The sequence below is a fragment of the Gossypium raimondii genome, chromosome 2, assembly GCF_025698545.1.
Source record: "Gossypium raimondii isolate GPD5lz chromosome 2, ASM2569854v1, whole genome shotgun sequence".
Lineage (NCBI taxonomy): Eukaryota > Viridiplantae > Streptophyta > Magnoliopsida > Malvales > Malvaceae > Gossypium > Gossypium raimondii.
In genome coordinates this window covers 23,563,003-23,588,760 of record NC_068566.1, presented here as the reverse complement: position 1 = coordinate 23,588,760, position 25,758 = coordinate 23,563,003, and the positions used below count along the sequence as shown (strand labels likewise).

General features: G+C 37.9%; 1 protein-coding gene and 2 non-coding genes across 3 annotated transcripts; 1 reads left to right on the top strand and 2 right to left on the bottom strand.

Annotated features, from left to right (window-relative positions):
• The first annotated feature begins 859 nt into the window (after positions 1-859).
• Positions 860-966, top strand: LOC128039381 (small nucleolar RNA R71). The gene has a single exon (XR_008193886.1). It is a non-coding gene; the product is annotated as a small nucleolar RNA R71 (small nucleolar RNA).
• Positions 967-5,594: 4,628 nt separating this feature from the next.
• On the bottom strand, positions 5,595-5,701 carry LOC128039430 (small nucleolar RNA R71). The gene has a single exon (XR_008193933.1). It is a non-coding gene; the product is annotated as a small nucleolar RNA R71 (small nucleolar RNA).
• Positions 5,702-19,832: 14,131 nt separating this feature from the next.
• Positions 19,833-22,504, bottom strand: LOC105789596 (uncharacterized). The gene is made up of 6 exons (XM_012616971.1): positions 22,373-22,504; positions 21,826-22,010; positions 21,346-21,534; positions 21,189-21,239; positions 20,598-20,886; positions 19,833-20,111 (listed from the first exon to the last, which is right to left on the bottom strand). The coding sequence occupies exons 1-6, from the start codon at positions 22,502-22,504 to the stop codon at positions 19,833-19,835; spliced, it is 1,125 nt and encodes a 374-aa protein (XP_012472425.1).
• Between the last annotated feature and the right edge of the window lie 3,254 nt (positions 22,505-25,758).

Sequence of the window (25,758 nt, the reverse complement as noted above, 5' to 3'; positions counted from 1 at the left end):
ATTCTTTCTATGTGTGAGATTTTGGTTGTCCTCGTCTGCAATGGCATCATTAACAAAATCAGGTAACTGAGTACCACTTCTATGCATAATGGGCTCGCAATGTACCTTCCCTTGAGATCTTGAATTTTTAGTGTAACTTGGAAATGCTCCTTAAGGTATCAAGTTTAATGCATTGGCAATTTGCCCTATTTGATTTTCCAAAGCTCTTAGGGATGCAGCTTGACTCTAGATCACAACATCTTTTTTTGCCAAATAGTCATTCAACAGAGCTCCCATAGATGAAGAAGATGATGCTGAACTTTGTTGAGCATTTTGTCGTGGCATGGGTTGATTATAACCAAGTGGTGCATTTTTGGCATTCTATCGAACAACATTGTTGGAGTTCACCATTCCTTGATTATTCCAACTGAAGTTTGGATGTTGTTTCTACCCTGGGTTGCAGGTGTTGGAATATGGGTTATTGTTCCGGTTGAAATTACCCATGTAACACACAGAGGTTGGGTCTGATGGGCATTCATCAAAAACATGATCTTCCCCACAATAAACACATGATAGCTTGGTTCTTTTCATCTCCTGAACTGCAGGTGGTCTCTTTAGTGTTTTGATCATATTAGCTAAAGATGATACCTGAGTTGTTAATAAAGTGATTGTATCAATCTCCACTATGTCAGCAACTCTTCTACCAGTCCCTATTCTCGTAGTAGGGTATTGATAATAATTGTTGGCAATCTGTTGCAAAATCTCATATGCTTCATTATCTGATCTCTCTAGCAAAGTACCATTAGCAGACACATCAACTACCATCCTTGTATGTGCATTTAATCCATTGCAAAACATTTTCATCTGTTTCTAGTGTTGGAAACCATGCATTGGACATTTCTTAAGTCATTCCTTGAATCGCTCCCAAGCTTCATATAACATCTCATCCTCTGATTAACGAAAAGATGTGATATCATTCCTTAACTTGACATTCATATTTGGAGGATTATACCATAGCAAAAACCTTTGACAAAGATTCCACTTCCCTAATGGCAAAGCATTCTACCATGTTTTGGCATGATCTCTTAATGAATATGGAAAAAATTTAAGTCGTAGGGCATCTTTAGGAACACCGTATTGCCTGAATAAGTCACAGACTTCCAAGAAAAGTCTTAAGTGCAATTATGGATCTTCAATAGGCAATCCATTGAACTATCCTACGTTTCCAGCATCTGAAACATTACTGGTTTCAACTCAAAATGCTAAGCTTAAATCTGTGGCCTGACTATTCCTAGACTCAAATCATCCAAGTTTGCCAGAACATGCTCTCGAATGGGTCTGTCTCTATCATCCATCACACAAGGGATAGGCAAAACAACATCCCGACCATTCAGATGTAATAGATCTTCCTTACCTGGATCATTTCCAATCATAGCCATATCTTACAATTCTTGCCTCCTTCTCGGTTCTCTCGAACTATAGGTCAAAAGGGTACTCTTTGTTAGCAGGAATTCCTCTACTCATGCACTAAGAGCAAACCTGTAAAAATTAAAAACAAAAAAGTTAAGTGAAACCAATGGAATTATATAACAAAATAACAAAACTAAATTTCACCAAATTACTGATCCCTCGCAACGGTGCCAAAAACTTGTTGCGTGTGAATATAAAATGCGAATGTGCAAGTGCACACGTCGAATCAAGTAAATAGTAGTAAGTAAGATCGTATCCCCAGGGTTGAATGCTTCTCCTTCTTCCCTGTGTTGCTGCTCTGTTCCTTTGCTTCTGCCCTATTTCCTTGCATCTCTGGATCTCCCACGAGAAATTGTGTGAGAGGAAAAAATACCTCCTTTCTTTCTTTATATTTCTTCTTTTAATAGGGTAGGCCCTCCTTTCAGCACACACTATTTTCTCCCTTTTTATCAAGTAAATATTTCTGGTACAAGTACAGCTAGCTAAGAGTGGCACAGATTGACAGTTGAGTCAACATCTTTCTGGAATTGTCACAGCATTTAGGCCGGAAATCTATCCAACCTTTTGTCATAACAAAACTTCACTCCTTCACTTCTTTTCCTCGTTTCTACACCTGTTATAAACAACACATAATTCCTTTCATCCCACAAGTAAAAGTAACATATAGTGACATCAAAGCACAATCTAAGCTTCATGATGCAATGTTATAAAAATATTAATATAATTTCCTAAAATGCAACTAAATTTACTCAAGTATGAAAAATTAACCAAGTCTAAAGGCCTAAAATATAACTCTTTTCAGGAGTTATCAGTAGGTAAGGATGGTGAACACAGATTCAGGAACTGAGTGTTTGCACTGATGGGAAATTATTTGAGAAAGAAATTATTAAAGGAAGCTCACCAAGGGGCTTTTTCACTTCACCCTGGTGGCGTCAAAATGTATAGAGGTTTGAGAGACTCTTACCTGGGGCCTGGTATGAATAAGGAAATCTCAAAATATGCTTCCACATATCTGGCATGCCAAAGAGTAAAGGCAGTGTATCAAGTTCCTTCGAGTAAATTGTACCCTTTGGAAATTCTCGAATGGAAATGAGATAGGATCACCATGGACTTTGTTTCTAGATTACCTCTTAGTCCCTCCAAGAATAATTACTTTTTGGTGGTAGTAGATCATCCCACAAAGTTAGCACATTTCTTTCCTATGAATACTACATACTCTTTAGAAAAGCTGGATGAATTATATGTCATCGAAGTGGTACGCCTCCATGAGGTGCCATCGTCCATTGTGTCTGGTAGAGATCCGAGGTTTACTTTGAGATTTTGGCAACAAATATAGCAATCATTGGAGACAAAACTGAGATTTAGCATTGCATCCCTTCATCAAACAGATGGCTAATCTGAAAGAGTGATTCAAGTAGTTGAAGACATGATGCGCTATTCTATGATCAATTTCATGTCAAACCAGGAAAAATATGTTCGCTTGATTGAATTCGCCTACAGCAATAGCTACATGCCAGTTTAAAGATGTCACCCACTGAAGCCCTATATGGTAGAAGGTGTAGAATGCCTATTTGTTGGATAGAGCTAAGAGAAACAAAAATGGTGGGACTAGTGTAACACCCTTAACCAGTATCCGTCGTCTGAATAGGGTTACGAAGCATTACCGTAAAAACGTAGCTTAAAACATTCATTTCTAAACATTAGATAAATCATAGCATAAATCATTCAAACACGTGCATGTCATCCCCTATTCGAGCCCTTGAGGCCTTAGAAACACTTTAGAAATGATTCGGGACTCAATCGAGAACTTACGAAACCTTAAGGAAAAATTTCAAAAAATTCAAATTACAAGGATCACACGACCGTGTGCCTCACACGACTGGGAAAAATGCCCGTGTCTCAAGGCTGTGTAACATTCAAAATAGGGACATTCGGCTGTGTCCCAACCCGTGTCCATGCCCATTTAACTCTCTGACTTGGGTCACACGGCTAAGCCACACGCCCGTGTGCCAAGCCGTGTAACTCTTGAAATGGCCTCACATGCCCGTGTGGCAAGCCGTGTGCTAAGATGTGTAACTTTCAAAAAACAACCATTAAAACCTACAGGGGACACACGACCATGTTGCATGGCTGTGTGTCACACATGGCTCAGACACACGCCTGTGTCTTTGGCCGTGTAGACAAGAAATAGGCCAAAATCAAGCCATTCCTTTCACCAAATTCCATCAAGTACCTACAAGCCAAATGCACCTATGAACAAGTTACCAAAACATACCAAAACATGCATAATAAGACCATTTCAATAGACCATAAATCCATACAACCAATATGCCATTAAGGCACCTCAATCACAATTTATCAAATCTATCCAAACATATGTATAATTGACCATTCATCTAGCATTCAATATGGTTAATTATGGTATAATTTGCTATAGAATTGAGCTAGATATGTATGGATGAGTTATGGCCAAATATGTATAAGATTAGGTATATGTGCTTATTTGTGATTGAGGTGCCTATATGGCATATTGGTTGGATGGAATAGTGGCTTATTGAATTTGTCTTATTATGCATGTTTTGGTATGTTTTGATGCCTTGGTTAAAGGTGCAAATGGCTTGTAGCTGTATGCTTTGAATGGGTGAAGGAAATGGCTTGATTTTGGCCAATTTCTTGTCCACATGGCTTAAGACACGGGTGTGTGTCTCAGCCGTGTGTGACACACGGCCCTGTGACACTGTCGTGTGTCCCCTATAGGTCTTCTAAATTTTATTTTCTTGAATTATTCTTCATGTTTGTTCCTTCTATAAAGTTTATATTGTTTATTAGATCCATGAGGAACTAATCTTTCTGTGAAGGATTAGTAAGTGAAGGTATGAATAGTTAATTGTTTTGTAGGGGTTTATTACCAGATCAACTGTTTAGGAAAGAAAGAATTTAAACCCTAGGCCTGACAACCCTAGGAAGTCATTAAGGTGAGAATTAACCCAAAATTTATATGGTCTATCCGTGGACACCTTGACCCTACACAGGTCTGGATTGTGAGGTCGAGAAATAAGTAGTTTTTTTCGACTCGTTATTCTAGTAGAAGATTAGAAGATCCTGTAAGGATATCAACTAGTTGATTTGGTATATTTTACTGTAGGACCCCTTAAGTGAAAGTTCATTATGACTACTGAATCGAGATAATCACCTATGACAAGATTTGGTATATTTTACTGTAGGACCCCTTACCCGAGACCATTGCCAGAGTCGAGCACGAGGCGTTACCTGACTTAAGTTACTAGTTCGGAGCATAAAAATTTACTTTTAAAATTAATTCACTCACGTTTAATCAATATATCCCTAAAAAGGACCCTCGAGACCCTAAAACATGCAACGTAAACGGTTTGGGTCCAAACCGGGAACATTAAAAAATTTTCGAATACTTAAACAAATCAAAATGATTTATTTCACTACTCCCAATAAAACTGTCCACTCGCGTAACAGTCACTAATTTAATTATAACTCGAGTTACGAAACTCAAAATTTAGATTCGTAAATTTTCCCTGAAACTAGGCTCATATATCTTCTTATCATAAAATTTCCAGAATTTTTGGGTTAACCAAATAATGAAATTTATTCGTTAAATTCTCCCCTGTTTTACTGTCCGATGGTTCTGACCACTATTCATTAAAAATCAGTTATCTCATTATACGAGCTTCAAATGGTGCAATTCTGAACCAAGGAAACGGAGCAAACCTTGCTCAAAATCCTATCCTTATTGCTGATGATAGGGATAGAGCTTTAAGACAGTATGCCATGCCAGTATTTCATGATCTTAATCCGGGTATTAGGAGACCCGAAATTGAGGCAGAACAGTTCGATTTGAAGCCAGTCATGTTCTAGATGCTTTAAACAGTGGGCCAATTCAGTGGAATGCCTACCAAAGATCCTCACCTACACTTAAGACTATTTATGGAGGTGAGTGGTTCTTTCAAGTTAGCCGGAGTACCTGAAGATGCATTACGATTGAAGCTATTCCCATATTCATTAAGGGATAGAGCTTGAGCTTGGTTGAACTCATTACCATCGAACTCAATTTCAACATGGCAAGAGTTAGAAAAAAAATCCTTATGAAGTATTTCCCGCCTAGCAAGAATGCTAAGTTGAGGAATGAAATCACTGCTTTCCAGCAAATGGATGATGAGTCATTGTATGAGGCATGGGAAAGGTACAAAGAATTATTACGGAAGTACGCTCATCACGAAATCCCACATTGCATACAACTTGAGGCATTTTATAATGGTCTAATCCTCACACGAGGATGGTAGTGGACGCTTCTGCTAATGGTGCTCTCCTTTCTAAGTCTTATAATAAGGCTAATGAAATCATTGAGAGGATTGCCAACAACAATTATCAATGGCCAACCAATTGAGCATTGTCAGGAAGACGAGTCACTGGAATAAATGAAGCAGACTCTTTTAGTTCACTCGCATCTTAAGTATCATCAATATCCTAAATGCTAAAAAATCTTACTACTAATTGGTGTAATAGTTTTCTATCATAGCCATTGAATCAATTTGAAAATGTAGCCTGTGCTTATTATGGGGAAGGACATTTGTTCGAAGAATGTCCATCGAACCTAGAATCTGTGTATTACATGGTAACAGGAACCAAAATGGAGGAAGGCAAGGGCTGCAATCCAATTTTGATAACCCATCATGGTGAAACCACCCTAATTTTTCTTGGAGTAACCAAGGGGCAAGAACCAGTAATAATTATGTCGAACCTAGATCAACCCAGCCACCTAGTTTTTCCCAACAAGCTCAGAAACCAACCCAAGATAAAACATCCAATAGCCTAGAGAATCTATTAAAGGCATACAATACATGTGAAAAATGATGCCTTTCTAAGGAATTTGCAGAATCAGGTGGGCTAGCTTTCAACTAAACTCAGAAACCTACCACAAGGTGCTTTACCTAGTGATACGGAGAATCTGAGGAATCCAGGGAAGGAGCATTGTAACGCATTAACATTAAGGAGTGAAAAGACTTTAGAGCCCAATTCTTTTAAAGTTGAAAAGGAGCCAGCTAACGCTCAAGACTCAGGGGAAGTTCAACCGAGTGTTGAAATTCTAGTTTCATTGGAATTTGAATCTGCAAAATCTGACAAGGTAACTTCGGAACTAGCTAATTTTGATCAACTAATAACTTCATTGATGTAGAATTGCCACAGAAAACGAATCAACCAGTTCCAATAAAGAAACTTTCACCACCCTACCCTTAAAGACTTCAGAAGCAAGAAATTCAATTCCAGAAGTTCCTAGACGTACTCAAGCAACTTCATATCAACATCCCGTTGGTTGAAGCACTTGAACAAATGCCGAACTACATGAAATTCATGAAGGATATCCTATCTAAAAAAAGAATACATGGAGAATTTGAGACGGTAGGCCTGACGAAGGAATGCAGTGCATATCTTCAAGACAAACTACCCCCAAAATTGAAGGATCTTAGATGTTTTACCATACCTTAAAATATTGGAGAAACATATTGTGGTAAGGCACTATGTGGCTTGGGTACAAGTATCAACTTGATGCCCATGTCAATATTTAGAAAGTTGAGGATAGGTGAAGTTAGACCTACTACGGTTACACTTTAATTAGCAGATCGATCCTTAGCACATCCAGAAGGAAAAATCGAGGACGTATTGGCACGTGTAGACAAATTTATCTTTCCTGCTAACTTTGTGATTCCAGACTTTGAAGCGGACAAAGAGGTTCCAATCATCCTAGGAAGACCATTCTTAGCAACAGGAAGGACCCTTATTGATGTGTAGAAGGGCGAGCTTACTATGCGTGTTCAGGATGACCAGGTAATGTTTAACGTTTTTAAGTCTATGCGATTTATTTACACAATTGATGATTATTTTGCAGTGTCCGATTTAGAGGATTTAATCGTGGAGAAGGAATTCAATTATGTTGAGGACCCATTGGAACAAATTTTGACATCAGATCCTCCAAATGATGAAGAGGAGGATGAATACTTATCTTTGTTGGAACTAAAGGGATTAAGCCCAACCAAAAGTGTCAATCGGGGAGCCACTTAAATTGGAACTGAAGGTACTTCCCTCACAATTGAAATATGTTTATTTAGGTAACTCTTTTACTCTGCCTGTGATTGTTTCAGCAGAATTAACTACTGTGTAAGAGGAGAAACTCATCCTGGTGTTGAAATAATTCAAGAAGGCTATCGAATGAACCATAGTTGAGATTCGCAAAATTAGTCCATCTGTATGCATGCACAAGATTATCTTAGAAGATGATGAAAAAGGGACTATTGATGGACAATGAAGACTGAACCCCATCATGAAGGACGTAGTCAAGAAAGAAATCATCAAGTGGTTAGATACGGGTATAATTTACCCCATTTTAGATAGTTGATAAGTAAGTTCGGTCCAGTGCGTGCCAAAGAAAGGAGGTATCACGGTCATTGAAAACGAGAACAACTAGTTGATACTGACTAGAACGGTTATGGGATGGAGAATTTGCATCGATTACCGAAAGCTGAACAAGGTAACTAGGAAAGATCACTTTCCTTTTCTATTTTTGGACCAGATGCTGGATAGACTCGCAGGGCAAGACTATTACTGTTTTCTCAATGGATACTCAGGGTATAATCAGATTACAGTAGCACTGGAATATTAGCACAAGACAACATTCACCTGCCCTTATAGTACATTTTCATTTAGGCGTATGCCATTTGGTTTATGTAATGCACCTGATACATTTCAAAGATGTATGATGTCTATTTTTACTGACATGGTTGAGAAATATTTTGAAGTTTTTATGGATGATTTTTCAGTATTCGGAGATACATATGATGATTGCCTAGCCAATCTAGCCAAGTGACTAAGGTGATGCGAAGAAACAAACCTTGTACTCAACTTGGAAAAGTGTCATTTCATGGTACGAGTAGGTATTATTCTCGGGCATCAGATAACAAGACATGGAATCGAGGTAGATAAAGCAAAGGTAGATGTTATTGAGAAACTCCCACATCTAATATCTGTAAAGGGTGTTAGGAGCTTTTTGGGCCACGCTGGTTTCTATCGAAGATTCATCAAGGACTTTTCCAAAGTTGCCAAACCCTTATGAAAATTATTGGAGGACACGATGTTTAAATTTGATGAGGAGTGCTTAAGAGCTTTCAATGATTTGAAGACTCGGTTAGTCTCAGCACCCATAGTAGTCACACCAGGCTGGGATTTGCCATTTGAATTGATGTGTGACGCAAGTAACTTCACGATCGGAGCTGTCATGGGTCAGCGAAGGAACAAAGTTTTTCATCCCATCTACTATGCAAGTCGGACTCTAACAGGAGCTCAACTAAATTACACGATAACAGAAAAAGAGGTACTTGCTATTGTGTTTGCTTTTGACAAGTTTTGATCTTATCTTGTAGGTAACAAAGTGACTGTTTATACGGACCACTCGACAATTAAGTATTTACTTGCCAAGAAAGATGCTAAGCTGAGACTGATTCGATGGGTACTTCTACTTCAAGAGTTCAATCTAGAAATTCAAGATCGAAAGGGTGTGGAAAACCAAGTAGTAGACCACTTGTCTAGATTAGAGCTGGAAAAAGGGAACTCTCCTCTTATACCAATTCGAGAGACATTTCCAAATGAACACATACTGAAGGTAAATCATGTCCATAATACCCTTTAGTTTGCTGATATGGCTAACTTTTTAGCTTGTGGTTTGATGCCAATTGATAAGACGCATCATCAAAAGAAAAAGTTTCTTCACGATGTGAAGTACTATTTCTGGGAAAAACCGTATTTCTTTAAAAAGTGTGCAGATCAAATGATCAGGAGATGCATGGCAGAAGCTGAAGTACATAAGATTTTATACTGTTGTCACTTAGCTTCGAGTGGGGGACACTTCGAAGGTACACATACTATAGCCAAGGTATTGCAAGCCGGATTCTTTTGGGCAACACTATTCAAAGATGCATATGCTTACATAAAGAGTTGTGATCGATGTCGAAGGGTCAGAAATGTCACCAATAGAAATGAGATGCCTCGAACAAACATCATTGAGGTAGAATTATTCGATGTTTGGGGTATTTACTTTCTTGGTCCTTTCCCTTCGTCTTTTGGTCACAAGTACATATTAGTAGAAGTAAACTATGTGTCTAAGTGGGTTGAACAAGTGGTTGAAATGGTTATTAGATAAACATGGAGTGAAACACAATGTCGCTTCTACTTACCATCCGTAGATGAATGGGCAGGCTAAACTAGCAAACAAGGAGATCAAAGACATACTTGAGAAGGCAGTTTGCCCTAACTGACGAGATTGGTCCAAAAGACTAGATGATGCTTTCTAGGTTTACAGGACAACATACAAGTCACCTTTAGGGATGTCACCTAATATGTTGGTCTTTGGGAAAGCCTGCCATATACCCTTAGAGTTAGAACACAAAGCTTACTGGGCTCTCCAACGACTCAACTTGGATATTAGAAGTGCCAAAGAGAAACAGATGCTTCAACTTAATGAGTTAGAAGAATTCTAAATGTCTTCATATGATAATGTCAAATTACTTAAGGAAAGACTCAAGAAATGGCATCACAAGCACATTCGAGTTCGAGAATTTGAAGTAGGTCAGCAAGTCTTGTTATTCAATTCCAGATTAAGGTTCTTTCCTGGTAAGTTAAAATCACTTTGGCCTGGTCCATTTATGATTCATCAAGTCTATCCATACGGAGTTGTTGAACTTCAAGGTAAGGGAGGTAATTTTTGAGTTAATGCTCTACGTTAGAAACATTACTGGGGATATAAAATTAAACAAAATCAAATCTCGTTCATTTTATCAGATATTTAATTTTTCTTGTTCTTCTATTTGAATAAATGATTTAGGGATATTTACTTTTTCTTGTTCATTTTATCGATATTTAATTTTCGTGATTAGTATGTTAAAATAAATTTTGTCTAGCAAATTGAAACTTAAGGGGACCGCTTGTAACCTCTCCAATCTTTCCTAGAATTGATTTTAACATAATTTCCCAAGAAATTATTCCTAAATGACAAAATAAATTTTAGTTTTTCAAAGAAGATGGTCAATTTTGATCCAAGTTTTATGTTGCAACTCAATTTTGAATTTTCATTAAGTCTAGGAACTTAATTGAATTATTTTTAAAAATTTGGTTGCACTTTTGTAAATATTAAAATTAGATGCCTCTTTTGGTAATATTTTCAAAAAGCATCTAGACTAAATGTTTTAGTTCAATAAAAAAAGAAAAAGAAAAGATGATAATTATTAATATATAATTATCCATTATATTATATATTAATTATTATCAGCATTATTTAGAGTTAGGATTAGTTTTAATTTAATCATATTTTATTCGATAAGTTTTTATCTTAATAAATTAATAGCAAATAATAATTTAATATGCATTATATTAATTATTAATTGTTATTTACTTTGAGTAGAATTAGAACTTAAAATTTTAAGAATTCTACTCTAGTTTCTACTTCTTTAACTATAAATTCCACCCATCTATTCTTTTTTTTTCCATTCATACACCATTCCCTCCAAAAACAGCAAAACCCGTTAAGTGTCGAAACCTCCTAGCAATTCCCTAGCCATAGCATTGCCCAGCTGATCGGTTAGCAGCACCTCGCACGCGCCCACACCAGGCCTGCTCAATGATTCGCACGCTGCTCACATCCATCCCCTGCTGCGCGCTGCTGCCTTGCATACCCGAGCGGCACACCACCCTTTCACCCATCCTTAGGCAAAAACCCCTAACCTATTTTAATTTGTCATCTTTTGATTCAAAATTATTTTTCTTAAGAGCTCTTAATTTTTACAAAAATGGTGGTAAGACCAATTTTTCTCCTAAATTTTTATTTTATTATCTAATTTTTCAATTTATTGAATTATTAATATTTTATATTAACTAAATTTTTGAGAAAATAATTGTTACGATTTTATGATCAGGTTAATCATGCCTCGCAAGAGAACTCGTGCATCTGCCTAAATTGACGAATCACAAAACAAGTTCCACTGTGAAGAAGCCAAAGCAAGATAAGAGAGTATCTTCAAGAATCAACAGATGTATCTAGAGAAAGGTTTCACACTGAAAGAAAGCAACTATATTGTTTTTATGGTGCGTATTTGTCAAGTTGCTGAAACTCTCAATTGGGAGTTGTTTTGTGAGAAGAGACCTAGTTTGGATGAGGAGTTAGTACGCAAATTCTATGCGAATTTAACCTCAGTACGCGAATTCTATGCGAATTTAACCTCAATCGAGTTTACAGAAGTTCCAGTTCGCGGAATCAAGGTACCAATAACTTCAAACACTATTAATGAGTTCTTTGAATTGCCTGATTTCAAAAACAACAAATATTCCTCCTTGATGAGCAATATAGAGTATGAAAAATTGCAAGAAATTCTCGGGGAACTTACAGTTCTAGGTTCTAAGTGGACTGTGTCAAAGCAAGGAATCCACACTTGTCGAAGAGAATATTTGACTCCACTCGCAAAGGTATGGTTCTACTTCATCCGATTCAGCCTTATGCCTAGCTCACATGGGACTACAATCTCATTAGAGCGAATGGTCTTATTATACTCGATTTTAACTGGGAAGACCATTGATGTGGGAAAAATCATCTTGAAGGAAATGTGGAATTGTGTCATTAGGTGTTCATGTTCTGGGCCAGCTTACTTTCCCTTTACGATAACAATTTTGTCCTTGAAAGCTAAAATTCTTACAAACGTAAAGAAGACAGGCTATAGCCAGGGCACAAGCGACCTCTATCGAATAGCTGGAGACTTTGTTCTACAGCAATGAGTTAAAGAAAGTGAGGATCCTAAAAAAGAAGAAGAAGAAGATCCCACAAATATCGAGCCAGTGCAATCGGCTAAAGTCCCTGATAAGGTGGAACCAATGAATCTAGAAGCTGAACTTGATATCGAGACTTAAATGTTCAGAGCTCAACCACCTCACCTAGATATTTGAGATGAGCTGTCAAAGTTAATGGACATAATGCAACATATGCAGTGGCAGCAACAAGCTTACTTGAAATACTCAAAAATAAAGGATGACTCGATGAGAAGTGCTCTTACGAAAATTTACAGTGATCCATTTATTTTTGTGCCTGAGTTTCTAGATTACATATTTGAACCATGGAGCCCATTATCGAAAAAGAAGCGAGGTGATTCATGCAAAGACAATAATGATAGAGTAAAAGATGAGTCGAATTCGGAAGGATCTGCAAATAAATAAATGGGAGATCTCGACTTTATTTTATTTATGTTCTTAGGTTATTTTAGGATAAAGTTAATTAGGAATTTTTGTATAATAAAAAAAGAGATGAAAATCATTAATAAAATTGAACAAGTCGCGAAGTATAAAGTGTGGCAATAGAAAGAGTTGGGTACTTAAGCAGTCACATTAACTCACCTCCTCTTTTCTAGAATCCTACCTGGTGTATAGTATCTATCCACTTTAAATAATGAAGACATTGTTCATATTAAGTAGGGGGATCGAAAAATTGAAATTATTTCCACTCAGAATAAATAGTTATTTTCATTATGATTAGGATATATTTTGTTCAATAATTTGAAATTTTGTTATATATGCTAAACTTCAGTATAAATAAAGTTCTATTATTTCAATAAATTGTTATGTTAGCTGACTAATAATATAAATGTATTTTTAATAAAGCATGCAAATCGTACCATAAAATTTTTAGTTCCTTAAGAAAGGTAGGCATGCATGAAAGTTTAAGTCTCTAGAATTGACTTAGTAGTTTCTTGAGGCGAAATCCTAGGAAGCATGGAATGTTGAAAATGATTTAGGCAACTCTTGCTTGGACCGTTTGAGCCTTTCAAGCCAACCTTGATGAAATTTTATCCTTTGAAACCCAACTTTGAGACTATATGGCTTAATTTTATTTAAACCCTTGCAATATTTAGCCATCACTTCTCTTTTTATTATCTTTAAATTGTCTCAAACACTAGACTCAGTACTATTCAGAATATTCTTTGAAAATAAGTTTGGGGGAGTTTAAAGAAGTATCAAATGCTCTAAAAATTGTAGTACGTACAGTAAAATGCTCAAAACAAAAAACAAAAAAAAAACACATGTACTTGAAAGAAAATAGATGTACAAAGGAGCATGTGAAAGCAAAGTAAGTTGGTGTATTGAGGGAAGTTATTCCAAAGGTTCGATTGAAGTTGAGTCTAGGGTTTAAAAGCCTAAATTTATCTATCTTTTACCTACCTCTAGCCTAGCTACGTTACAACCTTTTTAAACACCTATTGATTTAAGTTTTTTATGGTACCTATATTAGTGGAGAGAAATTGCTATGTTCAACATATGAAGGGATAAGTTAAACTTAATGATTGTAGCTTAATCTTGAATAAGGAAATAAAATCAATTTGGTAAGGGATAACATGTGTTGTTAAGGAAGCATTTAGTCTAATTGTGCTATCATAATAGTTGTTGAGATTAATTTGAACGATATGTATACTTAAGTAGCTTAACTATCAAATTTCTTATTTTTGAGCATAAGTATATTAAATTCATAATTCTGGGAAGAATGTTCTTCGGAAGGAATTTTTCAAAGGTTTTTTTGAGTAATTATTTTTAATTTGTCCATTACTCGAGAAGAGCAATGAATTAAGTTTGGGGGTGTGGAAACACATAAATTTACACATTTTTACATACCCTTTTTAACTTAAAATCATATAGTTTCGATAAAGTTCTTGTCGAAAAAATAATTAATTTTTACAAAATAATCAAAGTGCACTTAAAATATGAACATGTTGAATTTTACTTAATTTTATAATTAATTTTGACGACTTTTGGTTATTTTTGACAAATTTGTACAAAGGACGAAAAATGGCTTGGCAGACACTACTAGAAGCACAAAATCGAGAAGTAATTTGAAGTATCGAGGCAAGCTAAATTTCAGCCTAAGACGGTCCAAAATTATATGTATTAATTCATAATATAATTAATTTTAATTTATATCCAATTTAATTAGGGTTAATAAATTATTATTAATTAATTATGAAAAAGTGGTCGAGTTGAACTAAACCGAGTGAACTGAACCGACCAAGAAATAGACAGCCCAAAAACCATCCTAAGAGCTTACCCAAATCAGCTTATTAGCTTATTATTTAAGCTTGCAAAGAGGCCCTTGAAGACTTGTTCAAGTTGAATTCAAACCCCTCCACAATTGGTGGCTTTATAGATTTGCCCCAAACCTAAATTAGCAAAGTTGAAACTATCAACCTTGCCACATGTGTGACCGGCCAAGGGAGGGCTCTTTGGCTAATAAATTTAGCTATTTTTAGCAGCCCTCCTCAGCTATAAAAACCCCCCTTAGGCTGGTCATTTGAAAAACACACCTCAAGCATTCACATCTTTCCTCTCTTCTTTCTACTTTCTCTCTTCTTTTCCATTCCAAAATTCCTTTGCTCTCTTGCCAATTTTCTCCTCTTGGGAAAGGGGCATTCATTAGCTATTTGGAGCAGCAATTAAGTGTTGATAGCAGCCTTGCTCGACGAGGACAATGGAGAAGGAAGAACGGAGCAACTAGTCAAGCCACGGAAAAACACCGGATTTGATTCTTGTTCCCTATCTCTTTAATTTCTGTTGTTGTTATGCTGAACACATCTATGAGTATCTATGTTGTTGGAATGGTTAGTTTAATCAATTTAGCTTGAATTTAATTTGTGTTAGGTTGATTGCATTTCTTTTGTTAATATTATTAAAATTATGTTTATGTTATTATAGGCGTCAGTAAGATGCTTGATTAAGTAAAATCATGACTAAGTTATTCTTGCATTAGAATTGTTAGGTAACTAATGAAATAATTATTTAAACAGATTGCAATTGTAATTAATGGACACAGTACTTAATCAGTGCATGTTTAATCATCTAAGGTAGCTGAGGGTTAGATTAGCAACGGTATCTGACGATACATTTGCCTTGCATAAGTTGCAAGATTACTGTGATTAAACTGTTTCAAGGTAAGGATACTTTGTTACCTCACATAGTGTAACACCCCAAACTCGGCCTGGACGTTATGGCCGAATCTGGCGATGTCACATGGTAGTGTGTTTGAAATCTGTAGCTTGTGTTGGGAAACCATAACTTTGCTAAATACATTTTCCATTTAGATTTCTTTCATTATTATTTATTAATTCTAATGTCGTGTTAATTAATCATTCGAAAGCTTTCAAAACGTTAATCTATGCGGAAGCTTTTTAAAACAGATTGCGTAATTGTGAGTATTTTGTTAAAACGTTTGGTTCTTTTGAAGACTCGAGTTTTCCTAAAACTAGTAGTTATAAATTGAAAATCCCAAATTTAAGAAAAAATCCTTAGAGGCCATATTTATAATAAAATTCCCAAATAAAATTTAAAATCATAATTAAGAATGAAACAAAGTCAAATAAGGTTGTGTGGCCACCGCTGAGTCCTCCGCCGCACTGATCTGCCCTAGCCAAGGGATTATCTGTACAGATAAATTAGAAGGGTGAGTTTAGAAAAACTCAATGTGTAATCCCCCATATAGAACAAGCCGACAAAATACAATCACGTTCTGGGCTTAAGCCCTTTCAATACCAGATTCAATTTCTGTTTTGGCCTTAGCCCATTTCAGTACAGAAGCAGTCATGTATTAGGGTCTTGGCCCGTTACATTATCAATAATTAGTACAGTAACAGACATACAGTCACAAAATCCTACCCATCCAGCCTATACACACCAACTCCGTCCAACCCTACACTCCATATGGGGATATAATCAACCCACCCATCCCTACACTCCAAAAAGTATCGAATACGGCACAAAACAGTAGTTTGCAGCTGAGCTGCCAGTAAATTAGGCTCGAGGCCTATCAGTACACTTCCTCCGAACATTAAAATCCCCAACCCAATGCATTGCAATATACAAATATGACATGCTATACATAATATCATGCATGTAAACCAACATACAGTATCAAATCATTGGGACATCATCATGCTTAATCATATCAATCATACAGTTATTTCAGTCAATTAAGGGACTAGGTAAGCTTATTGACCCTACAGTAGGTCCACAATCGACTCAGTCAACCCGTACAACCTTAGCAATTAAACAGTGAAAACGGGCCTACAAGCCCATGATGTTTGCCCGTGTGGGCCCATACGGGTGTGTGGCCCACATGGCCCAAATTGGCCTTTTCCGTGTAGATCATATGGCCTGGCCTAAAAATCCCACACGCTCGTGTGGTCCACATGACACAATTCGGCCAAACCCGTGTATCGTAAGTGGCCAGCCTCGTCGATCACACACTCGTGTTCGATCACACGGCCTACCACACGCCCGTGTGGCGTCGACAGCCTCACTTTCTGGCTTTTCGCCATTTTCTGTTTACAGTGTTACGATTACACACCTGCTTCAATTTTGACGTCCAAAATCTCTCTAGCACACCTATACCTAAAATCTGAAATAAACACTAGGTTAATCATTTAAACCATCGAATTTATCTAAATCTCGAAGCAAAGTTATCATCTTATGAGCGATAAGCCATTACCTTATATCGAGTAGCAGGAATTCCCCGTCTTCAGAACGTTGTCGAGCGATAACCTTTAATAAACCCCTAAACCAAAAGAATCCATATTAACACTTGCCCAAATCCTAGTTTAAAGTTAATCAAAACTAAACTTACTGGAAACGCGAAGAGAACAATGCACAGAAAGAGAGTATAAATAAAAAGGACCGGAAAAGGGAAAGGTAGCAAGGCAAAGGTTCAGCTAGGAAAAGAATAGAGAAATGTTAAGAAACTCTCAGCAAGAAGGGAAGAAATCGAAAGTTGAGAAGAAAACCAGTACCACCTTATTTCACTTACCGAATAGATGGAAACGAAGGATGCCACAAACGAACGATTGAAGCCAGGAAAAACAAAAAGAAATACCAAGGGTGGGAGGGAGAAGTAGAATTTGGCGGCAAAGGGAAGAATTGAGAAATGAAAACGGTAGAGATGGGGAAACAAATTGTCATGAAGATGGAGAGAAAACTGAATCTCTCTTTTTATTCAAAAAGAAAAGAAAATGATCAGATTTTGGATATTTTCCCCATAATCCCCTAATTTCCTCCCATTTACCCCTAAATTTTCTCCCACACTTCCCCACACCCCTTAAACACTCTTTAACCGTCCACTACTTCTGCACACACCTTAAACACTCAGGATTTTACCACACCTCAAACTCCTACACGGCACAAGCAGCAAAAATAAATCCCTTTTGCATAAGTAGAGGTTCAAACTTCAGACCTTTTGCTCCTTAGCTCTCCAGTTAACCACCAGACCAACAAACCTATTCTGACATATTTTACCAATATTTAATTATAAGCCTACTGACTGGTGATACGGCTTTGTTCAGAAAAATAGAAAACTTTTCCCAAGACAAGGCTTGAACTTAAGGCCTCACACACACACCCAGAACACTTAACCACTGAAGCAGATACACAGTTGTGTCACAAATACACGGAAACAAATATACAAACTTTGGGGTGTTACAACTCTACCCCCTAAAAGAAAATTTTGACCTCAAAATTTTACTTGATCAGAATAGATGAGGATACTGCTGACGCATCGCATCCTCAGGCTCCCACGCAGCCTTCTTAGAACTATGATTACGCCATAGAACCTTAACTAGTAGGATGGATTTTCTCCTCAGAATCTTTACGTCGTGATCCAATATCTGAACCAGCTCTTCCTCGAAGGTCAGATCTGGCTAATCTCGATATCCTCAACAGGAACAATATGCATCGGATCAGAGCAGTAGCGCCTGAACATCGATACGTGGAAAATATCATGAATCCGGTCCAACTCTAGAGGTAGCTCTAACTGGTAGGCAATCAGTCTCACTCATTTGAGTATGCGATATGGTCCAATAAACCTTGGGCTTAACTTGACCTTACGACCAAATCTCAGTACCTTCTTCCATGGCAAGACCTGAAGAAAAATGAAGTCTCCCATAGAAAACTCGATCTCACGATGCTTTAGATCTGCGTAAGACTTCTGTATATCAGACGCCGCTTTCAATCGGTCTCGAATTAATCTAACTTTATCCTCGGTATCAAAAACTAGTTTAGGGCCCAGGACACGTTGCTCGCCCAACTCAGTCCAACATGAAGGTGTGCGACATCTACGACCATATAATGCCTCGTAAGGTGCCATCTAAATGCTAGACTGATAGTTGTTGTTATAAGCAAACTCTGCTAGTAGCAGGTAATACTTCCAAGTGCCTCGGAAGTCAATGACATAGCTCCTTAACATATCCTCTAGTATCTTAATCACCCTATCAGATTGACCATCTATTTGAGGATGGAACGTAGTACTGAAGTTGAACCTTGTACCCAAAGCTTCATGTAGCTTCTTTTGGAATTGAGACGTGAAGCGAGGATCCCTATCAAGTATGATCGAAACTTGTACCCCATGCAGTCTCACTATCTCAAACACATATAGTTTAGCCAGCTTCTGCAATGAGTAGTCAGCATGAACCGGTATGAAATGGGCAGACTTGGTTAATCGATCCACGATGACCCACACAGAATCCTTCTTAGTAGGTTTGAGGGGTAACCCACTAACAAAGTCCATAGTCACCCGCTCCCACTTCCAAAATGGAATCCTAACTGGCTGCAACAAACCCGAAGGTAACTGATGCTCAGCCTTAACCTACTGGAAAGTCAGACATTTACCCACAAAATCGATAACCTCTCATTTAAGACCTGGCCACTAATATAACTCACGAAGGTCTCGGTACATCTTATTTCCACTAGGATACATAGCATAAGGGATACTATGGCCTCTCACAGTATAGACTGCCTTAACTCAGTATCAATCGGTACACAGATTTTCCCACGAAAATAGAGTACCCATTCGCTATTCAGTCCAAAATCCACAATATTGCCACTCCCAATTTGTCGTAACTGAAGACCCAAGGACTCGTCCTCAACCCTACGGCTCAGTGCGCCTGCCACCACATTAGCCTTACCAGGGTGGTATTCCATTATACAGTTGTAGTCCATCAGCAACTCAATCCATCTACGATGCTTAAGATTTAGCTCCTTCTGAGTGAGGAGATACTTGATACTTTTGTGATCCGTGTAGATGATACACTTTACACCATATAGGTAATGCCTCCAAATTTTCAAAGCGAACACCATTGCGGCCAACTCTAGGTCATGCGTCAGATAATTTGCCTCATGAGTCTTAAGATGATGAGACGCATACGCTACCACCTTACCCTCTTGCATCAACACACACCCCAAACTGACATGTGATTCATCGCTGTAGATAGTAAACTCTTTTCCAGACTCTGGCTATTTCAAACAGGGGCCTCAGTCAATATAATTTTGAGCTTCTCAAATATCTCTTGCTGCGCATCAGTCCAGTTAAATGGCACACCCTTACATAGTAGCTTAGTCAATGGTGCTACAATCAGTGAAAAACCCTCTACAAATCGTCGATAATACCTTGCCAGTCCTAGAAAACTGTGAATCTCATATACAATCTTAAGTTGTTTCCAATCCAACACCGCCTCAATCTTTCGAGGATCGACCCTAATACACTCAGTAGAAATCACATGCCCTAGAAATGTTACTTCCTGTAACCAGAACTCACATTTACTGAACTTGGCGTACAGTTGTTTCTCTCACAAGATTTGTAGAACCACTCTAAGGTGTTCATCGTGCTCATCCTCAGTCTTCGAGTACACCAGTATGTCGTCAATAAATACCACCACGAACCAATCTAGATAGGGCTAGAACACTCGATTCATTAGAACTATGAAAGCTGGTTGTGCATTCATCAGTCCAAATGGCATCACTAGGAACTCGTAATGACCGTATCGAGTCCTAAATACTATCTTGTATACATCAATCTCCTTAACCCTCAAATGATGATATCCTGATCAAAGGTCAATCTTGGAGAAAATCGAAGCCTCTCTAAATTGGTCAAACAGATCATCTATCCTCAGTAAGGGATAGCTATTCTTGATTGTCAACTTGTTCAATTATCGATAGTCAATACACATATGCATGGATCCATCCTTCTTTTTCACGAACAGAATTGGTGCTCCCCACGGAGATACACTAGGGCAGACGAACCCACGGTCCAGTAACTCTTCAATTTGAGCCTTAAGCTCCACAAGCTCTTTTGGTGCCATTCTATAGGGAGTGATAGACACTAGAGCTGTACCAGGAAGGAGCTCAATCCCGAAATCTACTTCACGATTCGGAGGTAACCTAGGTAGTTCTTCAGGAAAAACGTCTAGAAAGTCCTTAACCGTCCTGATATCCTTAACCGAAGAATCCCCATAATCTAAAACGCTGATGTAGGCCAGATACGCCTCACATCCTTTACGAACCAACTTTTCCGCTCTCAAAACAGAAATCACATTTGATAAGTAGTTCCGACATTCCCCAATTACGACTAACTGCTATCTTGCTCAATTCTCAGTATAACCCTTTTGTGGCACAATCTAAGCTCACTCGATGTTTAACCAACCAATTCATTCCCAGTATCAGATCAAACTTTCCAAAAGCCAATTTCATCATATCAGCTAGAAAAATAGCCCCTTGAATCTCTACAAGAACGTCTCTAAACAACTTATTTACCCTTACATATTGTCCTAGCAGACTCAGTATAGTCACCTCACTCGTAGTGCTTCCAACCAAGATACCCAAGTTCTCGGACACAATACGAGCTATATAGGAGTGAATGGATCCTATATCTATCAATGCAATATAAAGTACATTATAAATAAAGAACATACCCTGATAACATCTGGAGCATTTCCATCCTCTCGGTGACGTGCAACATAAACTAGAACTGCCTACCTCGCTTTAGTAAGACCAGCACCTTTGCCCAGTGCTCTCTGACCATGGCCCAACCTATTACTACCTCTGGCCTGACTACGACCTCTCGATGGCTGCTGAGCTACTCTTGGTGTTCGTCCAGTACCAGTATCCAGAGCTTGCATCTGACCGGACCTTCGTAGACACTCTCTAATACGGTGCTCTAATAAACTGCACCTCAAACCAGACCCAGTTCCTTTCCAACACTCACCTTAACGGCCTCTACCACAGTCAGTACACGGTGGCTGACTAGTAGTAGCAATAGGAGCCCTAATTCTGATCGACCCATCAACCATGACCTTTTTCTTAGGCCTCTAAATGGAGCTCAAGGGCTCCGAATCCCTCTTGCTCTTACCTCTCTCTCAGTTTTGGCACTCAACGCACTTCACTTCCTCAGTGATATTTGCCTTATCCACTAGTTCCGCAAGGTCTCGCTCCCTCTATGGAGCTATCAAAACCCACTGATAATCCTTGAGGCCATCCTCGAAGCGAACATATCTCTCGTACTCTGCCGCCACCATACCTAGCGCATAGCGGCTCAATCTCAGAAATTCAACCTCATACACAGCCACTGATCTATCTCCTTGAGTCAGATTTACGAACTCCCTCCAACAAGCATCCCCATAACTAGCCCCCACATACTTCCCCTAGAAAGTGGTCTTAAAGAACTCCCAAGTCAGTCGATCGGTCTGAGTGCCCTCCTTAACAGTGAGCCACCACTGAATGCCTCATCACGTAGCAGCAATACAACACCCTTTAATTTATGCTCGGGTGTGCAGTCTAGATCGTCCATAATCCTCACTGTGGGCTCTATCCAGTACTCAGCCACATTCGGGGAAACTCTAGCAATACCTCTGAAAAGCTCAACTCCATTAGACCAGAGTTATTCCTTAACCTACCTGTGGCCTCTAGGTCTAGTGTTGGGCCCAGCAACCCTCTCTAAAATCCTCAACATGGCTTGGGATAGTGCGTCGTCCTCAGTCGCTCAATCATAAGACTCAGCCTCAACCATGGGTGAAGCCGGTGTCTCACTAGTATCCAAATTAGGCAAATTGCCAAATGACGAAGACCGAACTCGAGCACCTCTACAGCCTCTGCCATGGCCTCTTGTACCCTGTTCGCGAGTACCTTTGGTGCTCATTGTCTAATTACGTTTTGTCTGTATTAATAGTTTTATGCATCAATTTACAGTTCTAGTGTTTATTAAAAGATATTTTATGAAAACAGTATCAGAACTGTAAAGTTTGTTTCGTACATCGCAGTGTTAATCAATGTTTATTAGTTTTACTATAGTCTCAATATACACTATTTTAAGTGTTTTCAGTACAGTCTATCTATAGTAGTATCAGTATATACTACCTATCGCAGTTTTAGGGTATACTATCTAAAACAGTTTCAGAAAACTTACTGAATCGGTGCCAGAAACTTGGTGTACCACACTTTTAGTAAAAATATTGAGAAAATCAGTTCTCAGAAGTCACGTCTTAAAAACCCACATCCATAGCCGAGTTTTGCAACTTGTCTCTAATACCACTAAATGTAACATCCCAAACTCAGCCTGGACGTTATGGTCGAATCTGACAATGTCACATGGTAGTGTGTTTGAAATCCGTAGCTTGTGTTGGCAAACGTAACTTTGCTAAATACATTTTCCATTTAAAGTTCTTTTATTATTATTTATTAATTCTAATATCGTGTTAATTAATCATTTGGAAGCTTTCAAAACATTTAATTTATATGGAAGCTTTTTAAAATAGATTGCGTACTCGTGAGTATTTTATTTTTGGTTCTTTTGAAAACTCGAGTTTTCCTAAAACTAGTAGTTATAAATTAAAAATCCCAAATTGAAGAAAAATATTTAGAGGCCGTATTTACAATAAAATTCCCAAATAAAATTTAAAATCATAATTAAGTACGAAACAGAGTCAAATAGGGTTGTGTGGCCACTACTGAGTCCTCCACCGCACTGATTCGCCCAAGCCTAGGGATTAGCTGTACAGATAAATCAGAAGGGTGAGTTTATGAAAGCTCAGTGTGTAATTCCCCATATAGAACAAGCTGACAAAATGCAGTCAAGGTATGGGCTTAAGCCCTTTCAATACTAGATTCAGTTTCAGTTTAGGCCTTAGCCCATTTAAGTACAGAAGCAATCATGCATTAGGGTCTTGGCCCATTACTGAGTCGATGTCGAAGACGAAGAATGACATACAATCACAAAATCCTAGCCATCTAGCCTCTACACACCAACTTCGTCCAACCCTACACTCTATGTGGGGATATAATCAACCCACCGATCCCTAAACTCCAAAAAGTACCGAATGCGACACTAGACAGTAGTTTGCAGTTGAGTTATTAGTACACTTCCTCCGAAAATTAAAATCCCCAACCCAATGCAATGCAATATACAAATATGATATGCTATACATAATATCAAGCATGTAAACCGGCATATAGTATAATATCATTGGGACATCATCATGCTTAATCATATTAGTCATACAACCATTTCAGTCAATTAAGGGTCTAGGTAAGCTTACCGACCCTATAGTAGGTCCACAGTCAACTCGGGCGACCCGTGCAACCTTAGCAATTAAACAGTGAAAATGGGCCTCCAAGCCTATGATGTTCGCCCGTGTGGCCCACGCGGCCCAAATTGGCCTTGGCTGTGTAGATCACATGGCTTGGCCCAAAAATCCCACACGACCCAATTTGGTCTAGGCCGTGTATCACACATGGCCAGCCTTGTCGATCACATGCCTGTGTTCAATTACATGGCCTACCACACGGATGGCCACACGCTCTTGTGGCGTCAATAGCCTCACTTTTTAATTTTTCACCGTTTTTCGTTTACATTGTTACAATTACACACCTACTTCAATTTTGACATCCAAAAACTCTCGAGCACACCTATACCTAAAATAAAAAATAAACAGTAGGTTAATCATTTAAACCATTGAATTTATCTAAATCCCGAAGCAAAGTTATCATCTTTAGAGCAATAAGCCATTACCTTATATCGAGTAGCATGAATTCCCCGTCTTCAGACTGTTGGCGAGTGATAAATAACCCTTTGATAAACCCTTAAACCAAAAGAGTAGATATTAACACTTGCCCAAATCCTAGTGTAAAGTTAATCAAAACTAAACTTACCCAAAACGCGAAGAGAACGATGCGCAAAAAGAGAGTAGAAATAAAAAGAAACGGAAAAGGGAAAGGTAGTAAGGTGAAGGTTCGGCTAGGGAAAGAAAAGGGAAACATTTAGAAACTGTCAGCAAAAATAGAAGAAATCGAAAGTTAAGAAGAAAACCAATACCAATTTATTTCACTTACCGAACAGACGAAAATGAAGGTTTCCACAATCGAATGATTGAAGCCAAGAAAAACAAAAAGAAACACCAAGGGTGGGGAAGAGAAGCGGAATTTAGCGGTAAGGGGAGGAATTGAGGAATGGAAACGGTAGAGATGGGAAAGAAAAGAAAAGAAAAGAAAATGATCAGATTTTGGATATTTTCCCCATAATCCCCTAATTTCCTCCCACACTTCCCCACACCCCTCAAACACTCCTTAACCATCCACTACCTCCACACACACCTCAAACACTCAGCCTTTTACCACACCTAAAACTCCAACACGGCACAACCAGCAAAAATAAATCTCATTTGCACAAGCAGGGGTTCAAACTTCAAACCTTTTGCTCCTTAGCTCTCCACTTAACCACTAGACCGGTAGACACATTCTGACATATTTTACCAATATTTAATTATAAGCCTACTGACTGGTGATAGGGCTTTGTTCAGAAAAATAAAAAAAATTCCCTAGACAAGGCTTGAACTTAAGACCTCACACACACACTCAGAGCACTTAACCACGAAAGCAGATATACAATTGTGTCATAAATACACGAAAACAAATATAAAAACTTTGGGGTGTTACACATAGTCTTTTATGTGCTTATTAAATCGAGTTAATTGTTTGAATTGACATAGGGATACGTACAAGAGATTATTTCAATTCAATAAGTATGTATGTGCAATAACATATTTGCCTATTAAGAGTTGTTTAATCGGTTGAATTGACATAGGGATATAGTCAAGAGATAAATGGATTTTGATAGGTGAGTATGTTCATAAGTTAGCAAATTACTGAGCTGCCATGAACTTATTCGTAACAATATAAACATGAGTTTAATAATTCTAAGTTAAAAAATATAATTAATCTAACACAATTATGTTATCTTGATTAAAATCGTATTTTGAAATCGTGCATTTAAGATTTATTTATTTAATTTATTTAGTTTAAAATCTTAGTTTTTAATCACCCTCTTCAAACAAAGTATTTTTCTTCACCAATGTGTTTTAAATAACATTCATAAATAATTCTTTTCACAATCCCTGT